At 41.9% G+C, this 13,068-nt stretch overlaps 1 protein-coding gene across 1 annotated transcript in view; it reads left to right on the forward strand.

Annotated features, from left to right (window-relative positions):
- Positions 1 to 11,726, forward strand: part of adamts18 (ADAM metallopeptidase with thrombospondin type 1 motif, 18) — a 65,220-nt gene extending 53,494 nt beyond the window's left edge. The window contains exons 19-24 of the mRNA XM_069660085.1: positions 1,403 to 1,607; positions 3,731 to 3,925; positions 6,098 to 6,168; positions 6,316 to 6,481; positions 8,289 to 8,454; positions 10,525 to 11,726. Coding sequence (XP_069516186.1) covers positions 1,403 to 1,607; positions 3,731 to 3,925; positions 6,098 to 6,168; positions 6,316 to 6,481; positions 8,289 to 8,454; positions 10,525 to 10,640 — 919 coding nt within the window. The 3' untranslated portion in view covers positions 10,641 to 11,726. The remainder of the gene's footprint in view (positions 1 to 1,402; positions 1,608 to 3,730; positions 3,926 to 6,097; positions 6,169 to 6,315; positions 6,482 to 8,288; positions 8,455 to 10,524) is intronic.
- Positions 11,727 to 13,068: the final 1,342 nt, after the last annotated feature.

The following is a 13,068-nucleotide window of genomic DNA, read 5'->3' on the forward strand; positions in this document are numbered from 1 at the left end:
CAGGTACGAATAGTACTGAGAGAGATGGATGGATACACATATTTCTGCTTGTGTATTTATTTTTGCCTGGCCTTAACTACCATTTCTGTACAATGACAAAGATCAATGTGCAAATCTTGGTGAGTTCTTCAAAAGCAACCGTTTCAGGGATCGAATGAATCATAACTCATAGTATTCACAGTTTTTTTAAGGGTGAAACTGTGTTATACTGTGTGTGGCCAAAAAACGTGCATCAGGTTAGAGTTAGGACTCGTGGTTGGTTGTCCTGATTAGGTGCTCTATAATGTTGCTAGCATCCTAATGACAGAAGCTGAGTTTACTCGACAGCAGCTTCTCATAATGTCTCTCTGTTTCCACCACCCGGAACTTTTAGTCCCAGGAGCTATCCCATGCACCTTACCCTGTTTTAAATAGTGAGTGAAGCAGTGTATTATGGGGACATTGACAGTCACTACTTCCCTCCTGTTAAAATATTTAAGCATGGGAGGGCAACATGTCCAGATGCTCAAACTACTTGCTGCTCTGTCGGTCGTCTGAATGCTGCAAGAACTGGACCAATCAGAAATGCTCAACAAGGCCCACTCCAAAGCCGCTTTCCCACTGGTCAAAAAACCCACAAACACCTGTTAACACTCAGAAAGGCTACAATCGGCATTCAGACCCGGGTCAAATGACTCTGCAGTAGGTGCATTAATTATCACCTCGGCTCCGATCGGCATTGATGGAAACACAAAACCCGTGTCGACACGCTAATCTCCGCCCCCTTTCCTACGCGATGCTATGCTCCGTTGGTAACTTATGCCACTCATTGTCATCTCAGCTACAAATTCAACTGGTCTCCATCCGAGCAGCGTTCGAACATCGTTCCCAATTTGTCCAAGTTTGATAAATAGACTGAATGAGTAATAGATACAATTATGACCTAACCACTGTAACATCTTCACTGCTTACTAACCCTGTTTTGGGTGCGTTTGTGACGTCAGACGGTGACGCAGCATAATAGAGACCAAAAGGAGTATACTCCACTGGCAATGGGAAAAGAGACAATGAGCATCTATCAGTAGTTCTTCCCGGGTCTGAAAAGCCCATGTCAACACGCTAATTTTGGTGGGAAAGGGGTACAAGAGTCCCTGCACTTTCAGAAAGTACTACCACTTGAACAGGGACCTTTTGGGAGGTAAAAAAGTGCCCTGAACTTTATTTAGACCCTTGTACTTGTGGTAAAAATGCACCTTCAAAAGTCTGGGGAAAGTTTCTGTGGTGGAAATGCAGCTTGTGTGCATGTGCAATTTTAATATCAAATCACCACAGATACATACAACCTTTCATCATGGGATCATTCACTGACGACTGTTGCATTCTCCGTGTCCCTCCTCACCATCTCCCCGCTGTCTCTCCGCAGCTGGGCGACAGGAGACTGGGGTTCCTGCAGCCGCTCCTGTGGGGGAGGTCAGCAGACCAGGACCCTGCGCTGCCTGAGGAAGGTGACTTATCAAAGGGAAGAGGTGGTGGCACATTCCCTCTGTCCGGTCATCTCTCCAGCCCAGCTCCAGCCCTGCCACACCCAGGCCTGCCCGCCTGAGTGGAGCACCGGATCGTGGTCACAGGTGGGTTTGGGGCAGCTGAGCTCACAATATTGCAAATACTTAAGCAAAATATACCGATAGACCTTAGAAGGATTGTCACCAAATGGAGTTGATCAGTCATGGTCTCTAGAAGATGAATTCTCTTGCACAGCCAGCCATCATGCATTCGATTATTTTCATGTGTTTTTTATGCTGTGACTTTTGTAAAAGGCCGTTAGTTAGTTACTCGCTGTTTAAAGCTCCTGTGAGGAACTTTCGGTTTGTGTTGATTTTGGCGCCCCCTGTGGACAAAGCGGTACCTCTTATCTCTTTGCTGATCTTGTCCTGTACTTGTATAAGTGTATAAGTGTTTTCATCCTGCTTTCTTTTAACATTCAAACGTATGACTCGCTGTGATCCTTGGCCTCTTCTGACACCTACCCCCCAGCAGTGGTTACAGGCATTAAAAATAACTATGGTCATATAGAGACATCACTATCAAATTCGGCCCATTTCACAACCAGCTAAAAACTCCTCACAGGAGCTTTGAGCACGGGGAAGTGTAAGTGTTAAAAAGAAAACAGGTCATGTGCACACACTGTCAGAATTAATGTATTGGCTAAAGGTCATCAGGAGCATCGCCAGCCTCGAAAACCCAGTGACATGTTTAGACATCTGCATGACAGAAACACGTCTGTGCCTGAGAGGAGATGTACACACACACACACACGCACGCACGCACGCACGCACACACACACACACACACACACACACACACACACACACACACACACAAACGCACACGTTGAGTTTCCTCTTCAGGCTGTCAGATGTGTCACTCCAGCTAAAACAAACACTCTGCTGCCCTCTGTTGGACATGTGGAAAACATGACAAAAAGTATAGAAATGAATAGCACGCCTCTTTTCTTGAAACAAATGAGACACATTAAGCTTCAATCATGTGACATCTGGATGGTTTTAAATGATTGCACTTTGTAAAACATCTATTTTGATTGCAATCACAAAGAAATCAATCTTTGACTCTGTTCAAGTTTGTGATTTTAATTTGAACAGTGCAATTATAATGAGTTCTACCTGCATGTAGAATCCAAATACATCCATTCATCATACAAAGCAACACAAAAGTGATTATTTGTGATTACTGTCTGGTTTGCAATCAATCCCTTTTGGTTATTAGTACTTTTAAGATGTTGATTTGCAGCATTGTATCGATTTGTAACAGGAAAGTGTTTTTCACAAAGCCAACATTTGATTACTTCAGTTAATCCTCTGGCTGATAAACAAGTATGACTGGAGGGTTTTGGCTGTTTCCTCTGTAACCAAAGTGCATCACACTCTTGACAGGGCTTATATTTACTCGCTTTCTCGCATACAATATCAATAGCCTGGCTGCAGATCTGACAGTCTGTCAAACTTTGCAGAGTGATTAGCTGCTGTGACCTGCACAGCCGGGACATTCAGCTGTCATTCAGCCATCACTCTTTCGGACACTTGTGTTGTGTGCTCTGGCTATTTTGTAATAAGCAGTGCGAGTTCAGGCGGCGGTCAGGCAGAGACAAGGCCAGTCTCCCTGGGAAGATCAATCGGACCTTTCAGTGACTAAAGGACAACTGGGATGTGTGTACGTGCACAGTTGTGTATGTAAATTGGTGCACACAGATGTGTGCGTGTGGCTTTAGTCTAATAAATTAATGGGATGTTAAAACTGCAATGACTGCTGTGCTGGTCGGTCCCTGCGGAGCACTTTGACTCTGTTTGAGTTAACAGCGGCCCTGTCTGCTGCTGGTGGATACTCTGATGGGTTGGGGTCACATTCATCTCTGAGTTATTGGTTTATTGTATTTAATGTTAGGCCATAATGTGCTGCCATCAAACCGGTGACCTTCTGTTTGCTTGTACACCATGTGGTGAATCGCAAATACATTTATAGTGTCCGTGCCAAGGATTTAACCTCTGTTAATCGGCATGGTGCTTAAATGTGATGTGATCTGAAGGTTAAAGCAACCATAAGAAAGCATAAGCTAAGTAACGGTGTGATTGGGTGCATGTGTGATTCAACACGAGTGTGTCTTTAAACCCTTTCATGGCAGCCACTGGTTTTTCACTTTTGTTCCACAATGACGACTTCTTTTTCTTCCACACAGTGCTCAAAGAGCTGTGGCCGTGGACTGAGGAAGCGGAGCGTGTTTTGCCGCAGCACTGATCCCGGGGCGAAAGCGGTGGTGGTGCCCGACAGCATGTGCAGACAGCATCACAAACCCAAAGCCCAGGAGACCTGCGTCCTGCGGCGCTGCCCCAAGAATGAAAGGTTACAGTGGATCCCCACTCCCTGGGGAGAGGTAGGAAAACGTGAAGAGACATGAAGCTCCAGGAGCAGTAGAGATGAAAGTTGTTTTGTTTCAGATGGATAAGTTTGAGGAACAATCCAGTGTTGAAATCCGATGTAAGAAACAGCTTTGGGTGAAGGACTTTGATTTGTGGGTTCATTTTGTTGCTTGGTTGTGTTACTGAAAATGTGAAAGACTTAACTTCACAATGAAACATTTCTAGCAGCGCTTGTAGCAACTAAGATGGGAAAGTGCTGCAAAGTGGTCCAGATAAGTTTTAACCTTTTATTAAACAAAGGACTAACCCAATTCTAACACAAAAAGCAAAACGTAGCGTGACAGTCAACAGAAAATATCTGAGCCTAAAGGTGCTTTTCAACCAAAAGTCAACCAGGAACATTTAGTTCCACGATCGTTGTCTGCGTTTCCTCTGCCGCCTAAAGTCCCGGGAAGATTATACAAATCAGGCCACTGACGTATGGAGAAGCAATAAAAGTAACAGCACTACACCGCCAGTCCAGTAGGTGGCAGTAAGAAGAAGATGAAGGCCATAAAACGCGACGAACGGGTCATCATTTGGGCGATTCAAATTGAGCTGTTTTTGATTGTGCTTACTTGCATTGCAAATGGATTCATTGAATTGATGATAACAGTGAGCTTGCAGGCGCAGTCTTTTAAACATGGCGGGTGAAATAAAACGCTGGAAGGTTCTCGACCAATCAGAAATGATCAGCACTGCAGGCACCCACCCTGAAAGTTCCTGGACTATTGAAAAATACGACCCCCCGAGTAGGGACTTTTCAGGGGGTAAATCAATTACCCAAGAAACTAAATTTAGACCCCGGTTCCTGCTATCGAAACGCTCAGATTTCCTCAAAAGGCTCCCAGTTGCTGGGGAAAGTTCCTGCTTTCCAAAGGCAGCTTAACTCACCCTCTTTGTCTGAGATCCCACCACCAAACTCAACTGGTAAATAAAGGTGAAACCACACCCAGGTGCCAGTTGCCGGAAGTGGTTAAACCATAATAGGAGTGCAACAAAACTAATGATAATTAACGTAGGCATAAAGCACATTACGGCTCCAACACAGCTTTATAAAAAATACGCACTAAATGTCTAGTTTGATATCATTACTTCAAATTAAAAAAAGTTAAAGCTTCCTTCTCGTGCTTACATTTTTATAAATATTCAAAGAACAAAGAACAGAGGAAGCACGGCCACAGCCAGAAGCTTCACTAGACCAGAATGCAATGCAACAGGTTGTTGAAATGCAAACTTGCAGATGTTTTAAGTGGACAAACTGGACTGGGATTAGAGGAAAATACGAATAATTGAAAACAAATGATTACATAACATGAGGAAGATGCTGCATAGTGGCACCTGCAGAAATGGCCTGTCCATAGTGCAGCTAGGCTCAGTGAGTTTAATTATTGGGCAGTGTTTCTAACAGCCAGGCAGTGGAACAATACTTTAGTCTCTGAGAGCGCAACAGGTCACTTTGCTGAAGTGTCCACATGATATTAACAGCTTTGCTCAGCAATCTTACCAGTCTGCTCCTGGGATTATGAAGGGTTCTGTGCCAGCAAATTATACTGTGTCTGATAATTTAATCCATCAAGGATTCACTGAGAGTTTCCAGGATATGCTGGCTCACGCTGAAGCTAATCAACATCCTTCAAGTACATTTTTTAACAGTACTAGTTTTACCTAGTGGCTTTAAGCAGCCTCATCATGTTTGCCATTAGCCATCAATTTAGATAACATATTTTTGGGGATTTGCACCTACCCCGGTGGTGTAAAATTCCTTGTGTATGTAAAGTAGTTGGAGCTGGGAAAAGTGAAGCAACTAAGTAAATAGTTCATGTTGCTAGATAGAACACAGATATAAAATAAGGTCAGTGTAGGACAAAACTAGCTAGATAAAATTCAGTGAAGATATTTAGTTCCCAGAATTCTTTGTGGTTTGGAAAAGAGCCAGACACACACACGCACACACTCACCGGCGTACATATACGCTGCCTGCTCATCAAAAATAATGACTGAGAAATACACTTTGTATTTCGGCTCTTTTACTACAACAATAGGTGACCTTGTGCTGTCTGCTGCTATGGGAACCTGCAGCATCACAAACACTATCACAGAGTTCATTTTCTAAAATTGTCCCTCCTGCCTGCACTCTGTTTCAGTGCTCCAGGTCCTGTGGTTCAGGCATCCAGAAAAGAGAGCTGCGCTGCGGGGAGAGAGACTCACAGGGAGGGTACGTACCTTCAACTGCACACCGAGACGTCCCTCACACTTTCATAGATCTGCACACATACTGAAGAGACCCCACTGTGTCACCTGTGTGCTCTGAGTCATAGAGTTTTCAGATATGGAAGCAGACAACCTGTCCTCTCCCACACAGGTTTGTGGAGTTCCCCACACGGAGGTGCAGGAATATGGCCAAACCTTTGGTGGATCTCCAGCAGGGCTGTAACAGAGGTCCGTGCCCACAGCCCCCACGGGTCGTCCCTGGCAGGACCACCTCCACTGCTGTGGTCTTAGGCTGGTACTCCTCTCCCTGGCAACAGGTACATTTGCTCACGCTTTGATCCAAAATTGTCTACATGAGAGACTTTTAGTGCTACATGTGCGTTCCAGCTGACAGGCTTTCAATTTTAGAGCTTTTTCTCCGAAATGTGAAAGATTTGTGGACTGCACTAAATGGATATTTGGTAGAAAATTGAATCTCGAGACACGTAACGCATGAGTGGATGCTCAAACTAGAATTTGTCATCATAGCCGTGACGACACTTAGATCTTTGATCAATTCCAAACGGACTGAAAGTAGAAAAGCTGATTTTATCTGTGTTTTGGAAGATGGCGGCAGTCAGCCAAAACATGGAAGCAAATAAACTAGTATAGACTTCATTGAGGTCTTCAAGGTCATGAATAAACTATGAAGCTTATGAGTATTAGTACCAGAGACACATGACACCAATACAAACACAGACAAATATAAGCAGCACCAACACGCCATTCGCGTATTCCCCTCCTTGTCTTGACCAACCATAGTTTGGTTACCTTAACCAGGCAAGGCATGTCAAGCTTTTTATAAGCTGTTTATAAAGACGGACTGGTGACATTATGAAGAGCCAGAGACTGTGCAGTAGAGGTCAGCAGGTGGAGCCATGGACTGAATATTTTAGCCAGCCTTGAATAGCTACTCTTGGAGTTTTGGAGTTTTGGCACTTGCACGTTGGCTTAATTTTTCAGCCCTGTAGGTTTCAGCTTGACAGCAATCCAGTAAATAATCAGGAGGCCTTTTATCTTATTGACTTCCTAGCTTTAGCTAATGAAATCTGCCAATGACAGTTTCCTCTTCCGGTGACAATATCAATTCTTATTTTCTCCTACCTTTGTCTATAAATCAGAACAAATTGTTTAGAAATAACTTTGAATTTCGAGTGATAAATGGGTTACATGTAAGAATGGAAAGCATGGCAGGTGTAGTAACAGTAGCTATTGGAAACAGAATATTAAAAAAAATCTAAGTTTTAAGTATTGTTAGTCCAAAAGGAGGTCAGGAAATAGTCAAGGGTTCTCTAAAGTAAAAAACATCATGTTTTTGTGTGGTCAGTTGCCTCTACAGAGAAGGGTTTAGTCAGAATCACTGCATTTATTTTCCACCCCACCATCTCCCTTTAAGTGGATTTTTGTTTACTAGGCTCCTTTCTCTCGGAGGTCCTGGCATCATGTGGGAGGCAACACAAAGCCTAGGCCAAAGCTGATCAATACACGATATATATCACCAAGAGTGGCTCCTGTGTTACAGTATCTATGTTTCCCCCAAATCCTCAAAGGCAGACTGTACAGACCGAACAGAGTAGGTGGTAGTTTACAGACGTAGCTCAGTTCTCCGACACCAGTGGCTTGCTATGTGGAATAGGCCTCAGATGCAATCCAAAAGCTCCACTCTGTTGCACAGTCTATTGGGGCAGGTTGTGTAGGCTATGTGTTATATCATCTATTATGCAAAAAGTCTTAAGGGCAGCCTCTTATAGCACAGTGTCTTATTCTGCTTGATCTGAAGCTTGTGATCTGTGTATGTTTTCACCAGAGAAGATATCTCCTGACAGCTTGCTGGAGGGCGAGTACATGCTGGATGGGATGTTTGTTTTCTTCATCTGTTCTTTGTCTCTGCATAGACTTTTCCTCCATCCTTCCCCCTCGCTCCCCAGCTCCTTTTATAACGATTCCTTTTGCTCCATGCGCTTCAACGTTTGATCTCCCTCTACTATTTATATCGCTATGCCTCTTTTCATTCCTCTGCCTCATGTTCTGCCCTTCTTTTTGTTTCCCTCTCTCTCTGCTGTTTCTCTCCTGCCTCTGTGTCAGTGCTCTGTGTCCTGTGGAGGAGGAGTCCAGACCCGGACCATTCAGTGTCTCCGGCAAGGTCGCCCTGCAGCTGGCTGCCTGCCACATCAGAGGCCTGTCACTTCCAGGGCGTGCAACACACACTTCTGCCCCCCTGCTGCTCCCCCTGCTCCACCACAACGCCCTGGCCGGGTCACAGCTGCTGGACCGACAGTGAAAGGTAAATTCTCCTGAGGGTAAAACGACAGACTTTTGTATATATATATGTGTGTAGTTGCATTTCATTATTACCACATTCCCTGATCAACGCAAAAGTGTGTTTGTGTATATGTTAGCCTTATGGTTGACTGGCAAAGCTGCAAACAACAGCCATCTTATTTAAGCCCAGCAAATGGCTCTAGGAATGACAATGTGTGCCAGCCCAACACTGTGTTCCTGACTGAAATATTGGATGAATTGTTTCTAGACAGAAGGGTTAATTAGTAATACAGATGACTAATCATGGATTAAATACATAAGGGATAATGTATAGTGAGCAGGTTGTTATTGCGGAATAACAACAGCTTGTCTCACCCGAAAGGGTTCCTCCGCGACAACAACCTGCTCACTATACATTATCCTGCTTATTCCTTGGCTATTTGCTCACAAAATCAATTATTTGACACAAATTATTGATTTGGAAATTATTTTATTAATTTAAAAACGATTATCTTTCTGTTTTCTGTTTAAAAATAGTCCATTAGGCTGCACTCACAGTGAGAGCTGCGTCCACAGCAACAGTTAACTTTGTAGCCTTCTTAAAATGAGCTAACTTAGCTTTTTTTACTCATATTAAAATGAACTAACCTACATTTTTTTATTCCTATTTAAATGAGCTAACTTAGCTTTTTTTTTACTCGTATTAAAATGAGCTAATGTAGCTTTTTTTACTCATATTAATTTGAGCTAACCTATATAAATAAATAAAAAATACTCATTCATGCTTTTATTACTTCCTGTTTGGACTACTGCAACTCTCTATATGTGGGGGTCAGTCAGTCCTCCCTCTCACGTCTGCAGTATGTGCAAAACGCTGCTGCCAGATTTTTAACAGGTACACGAAAGCGTGATCATATTTCCCCTGTACTCGCCTCTCTCCACTGGCTACCTGTTAGTTTCAGAATACATTTCAAAATTGTATTACTTGGTTTTAAGTCGCTCCATGGACTGGCTCCTTCTTACCTAGCAGACCTTTTAACCCCCTATACCCCATCACGAGCACTCAGATCCTCAGAGCAGGGCCCTGCTGGTCGTCCCTCGGGCTAAGCAAAAACTACGGGGTGATCGCACCTTTTCAGTTGTCGGCCCCAACCTGTGGAACTCATTGCCTCCTCGTATCAAAAGGGCAGACACTATAAATTCATTCAAAGCTCAGCTCAAAGCCCACCTCTTTTCCTTAAAGCCAATGAAGAAGTTTGAATGTATGGGTGTATATACGTGTGTGTGTGTGTGTATGCATGTGAAATTGTATACTGTTGTGTGTTATATTCATAACCTGTTGTATCTCTTGCACTGTTATCTGCCACTGTCTGTAAAGCACTCTGGTCAACTTATGTTGTTTTACATGTGCTATATAAATAAACTTGACTTGACTTTATTACTCACATTAAAATGAGCTAACCTAGCTTTTATCACTCACATTAAAATGAGCTAACCTAGCTTTTATCACTCACATTAAAATGAGCTAACCTAGCTTTTATTATTCACATTAAAATGAGCTAACCTAGCTTTTATCACTCACATTAAAATGAGCTAACCTAGCTTTTATTATTCACATTAAAATGAGCTAACCTATCCGCTGTTTTTATGCACATTAAAATAAGCTAACCTAGCTGTTGTTACTCACATTAAAATGAGCTAACCTACCCACTGTTTTTATGCACATTAAGATAAGCTAACCTAGCTGTTGTTACTCACATTAAAATGAGCTAACCTACCCGCTATTTTGTCTCTTTTCTTTTTTCCCTCTGTAAACAAACCAATGTAAAATTTACCGGACTTCTTTTGGAGTGTGTGATTAGAGCTGAATCCCTAGCAACGGTCTGTTCTCCATAGCAACGGTCTGTTATCGAGCAATAGCAGACCTTGGAATGCCGTAACTAACCAATCAGAGTCAAGTATTTAACACAGCAGTGTAATAATAGGAAATATTAGCCTGAGTTACATGTTTTGTTTAACTGCTGCTAAAATGTACCCATTTTTTTTGTTGTATCTGCAGATGAACACTGCGTGGACCATTTCAGCTGGTGCCACTTGGTTCCTCAGCACGGCGTTTGTAACCACAAGTTTTATGGACAGCAGTGCTGCAAGTCGTGCTCCAGCAAGAGGCCGTAGAGCCCTGATACCCCTGAGCTTGTGGCTTCAGGACACAGGAAACACAAGAGGCCATTTGGGGATGTTTACTAAAAACACACAGAACTGTGCTCATCACGTTGTGTGTTTTCTTCCTGGAGTACTTGACTAATGAATTTTGTAAAGAAGAAAAAGAGCGAAACTACGGACTCTGTTTAAGAAGCAATGTGGCTGCTGATGCTGAGTGGTTGAGTTCATCGGTCATTGATCAGACTGGAACTGGAAAAACAATGCAAACTACAGAGCATCTGAAGACTTACTGATGTAATATATATGTTGTCCTTTTGTCGAGTGTTTTCCTTTTGAAACTCTAAAGCTACAAGCCATCAACCCGGAAAAGGACAATAGCGTTTTTAGCTTGCTTTTATGTTGTATTTTTAAGGTTTCATACTCCTTTATTTAAGTTATTATGGTTCGTAATATATGATTTTACATTTTGTCAGCTGTACAGTGGATCTGTGACATTATTTCTTTGTTTGGATGTACCATCGGATTGTGCCAGTAATCCCTTGGATCCACGTTATGAGATTTTACATGAGGTATTAGTTTCAATGGTCAGATGTCTTCTGCACTTTTCCTTCAAATAACTCTCCGCCTGTTTTGTTTACTGCTGCTGAATCATACCCGGACATGTTTTTTTATGTGCATTCCATTCATGTTAACGCTATAAAAACAAGCTAATCTGTGTACGTAAAACATTTAATGCAGTCACGTTGTAAGTGGTCCTTTTTATCTCTCCTGTATAGTAATACATCATGATCATCTACCTGTCTTACCTTTCTTTTGTGCATTTTCTATTCTATTGATTTAAGCCACAACGAGGGGAACAATGCACCGTGTTGGGGGGAGAGGAGAGTCAGGTGAAGAGGCAGAGAGAAGAGGATGATTGTAGGGCGAGCGTGGGTGCTGTCTAGCTGGAAAGAGGTTTAGCTTGTTCAGAGAGAACGGTGTAGGTGTGTTCTCCACAGAAGTCGGGTCAAAATGCAACACTTATGTGGCAGAGATTCGGCTGGTGGATTTAAGATGAGGGAGGACACAGTCACACTCAGTTTGGTTTAAATCAGCCATCACTTGGGTAATGCTATACCTGAGGCAGAGAGGAGGCAAACATGGCTTAAAGGCTTCACTTGACTCGGATATGGAAATAAAACCAGAGATAATTTGAGATGATTCTTGTTCTGCTGCATCCATTAGCATCATGTTATATATCATGTCAGTCTCCCCATAATCACTGAACCGGTTGTGCAGGTCAAAAGATATCTAATGGTTGGTACATTTGGTTGAGTTGTTTTTAGATAATATGTATATAAATGTGAAGCAGGACCTAACTCTATGAATGCTGCTGAAACAACATGTATAACCTATCTGTCTAAAACCTTTTCAGTCAAAATATTTCCAGTTGTGACTTCAGCTTCTCGAGTTTGTTTTGTCTTACACCAGATCGATGCTTCCTGGGCTCTGCAAACTGTGTCTGTCTATTTTTTACAGGGTCAACTTGAGTAATGGTGTTAAAAACAGGAGGGTAGTTTGGTTGAGTTTAGCACTGATGACTAACATCTACTTAAAAGATACCAAATAAAATAACAGATTAGAATAGAATGGGGTTATTTGATTCAAAAGAAGCTGAAATTAGTAACACAAAGCTTACACAAACAAAGTAAATCACAATCACGTTTTTCAATCACAGATGGTTCAGTGCTCACAAACAAATGTCTCCTGGGCTGAAGTGAAATTGAAGATTAGGAAAGTGAGACATTTTTTGTGTGTTTGATGCAATACAATTTGTTCAAGTCATCTGGCATCAAGAGCAAGGTAATATTTTACTTTTTACCCAACAACCAATCACAGCATAGAAGCACTTATTCGACTTAACCAACCAGCTCTTGAACGAAACTCACTCCGTCTGCTCTGCACACAACAAGGTCAGGGGCTTCTGTAAAAATATCGCTTTTTATTCTCACAACCAACATGCATTTGTTATATCTCATTGAAAAAGCATTTATAAAAATGTGCGTGTATACAAGTACATATTTGGAAACCAATTTGTATAATATATAAAAAGTATTCATGGATTTAAGAAAATATTTGATGCTATCCTGATCAGAAATATTGAAGCATAATGCTCAGTGCTGCAGGCTTACCAGACATTGCGCAGGGGCAATAAATACACAATATACTGTGTATACATTAACACAAGAAGATTGAATTTATACATACAAAATAAACTAAACAATGACAGGATAAATTAACACAGTAAAAGAATATAAGAAAGACCCTTCCCATCCTTTATTATATATTTATAATTTACTTATGTAATTTACTTTATAATAAAATATATAATATTATATAATATAATATAATAAAAAAGTGTATCTATAGAACACTATAAAAATACTACAATACAGTAAAT

The sequence above is a fragment of the Semicossyphus pulcher genome, unplaced genomic scaffold (assembly GCF_022749685.1).
Source record: "Semicossyphus pulcher isolate SPU_LCO1_2020_fin unplaced genomic scaffold, fSemPul1.0.p SCAF_1, whole genome shotgun sequence".
Taxonomy (NCBI): Eukaryota; Metazoa; Chordata; class Actinopteri; order Labriformes; family Labridae; genus Semicossyphus; species Semicossyphus pulcher.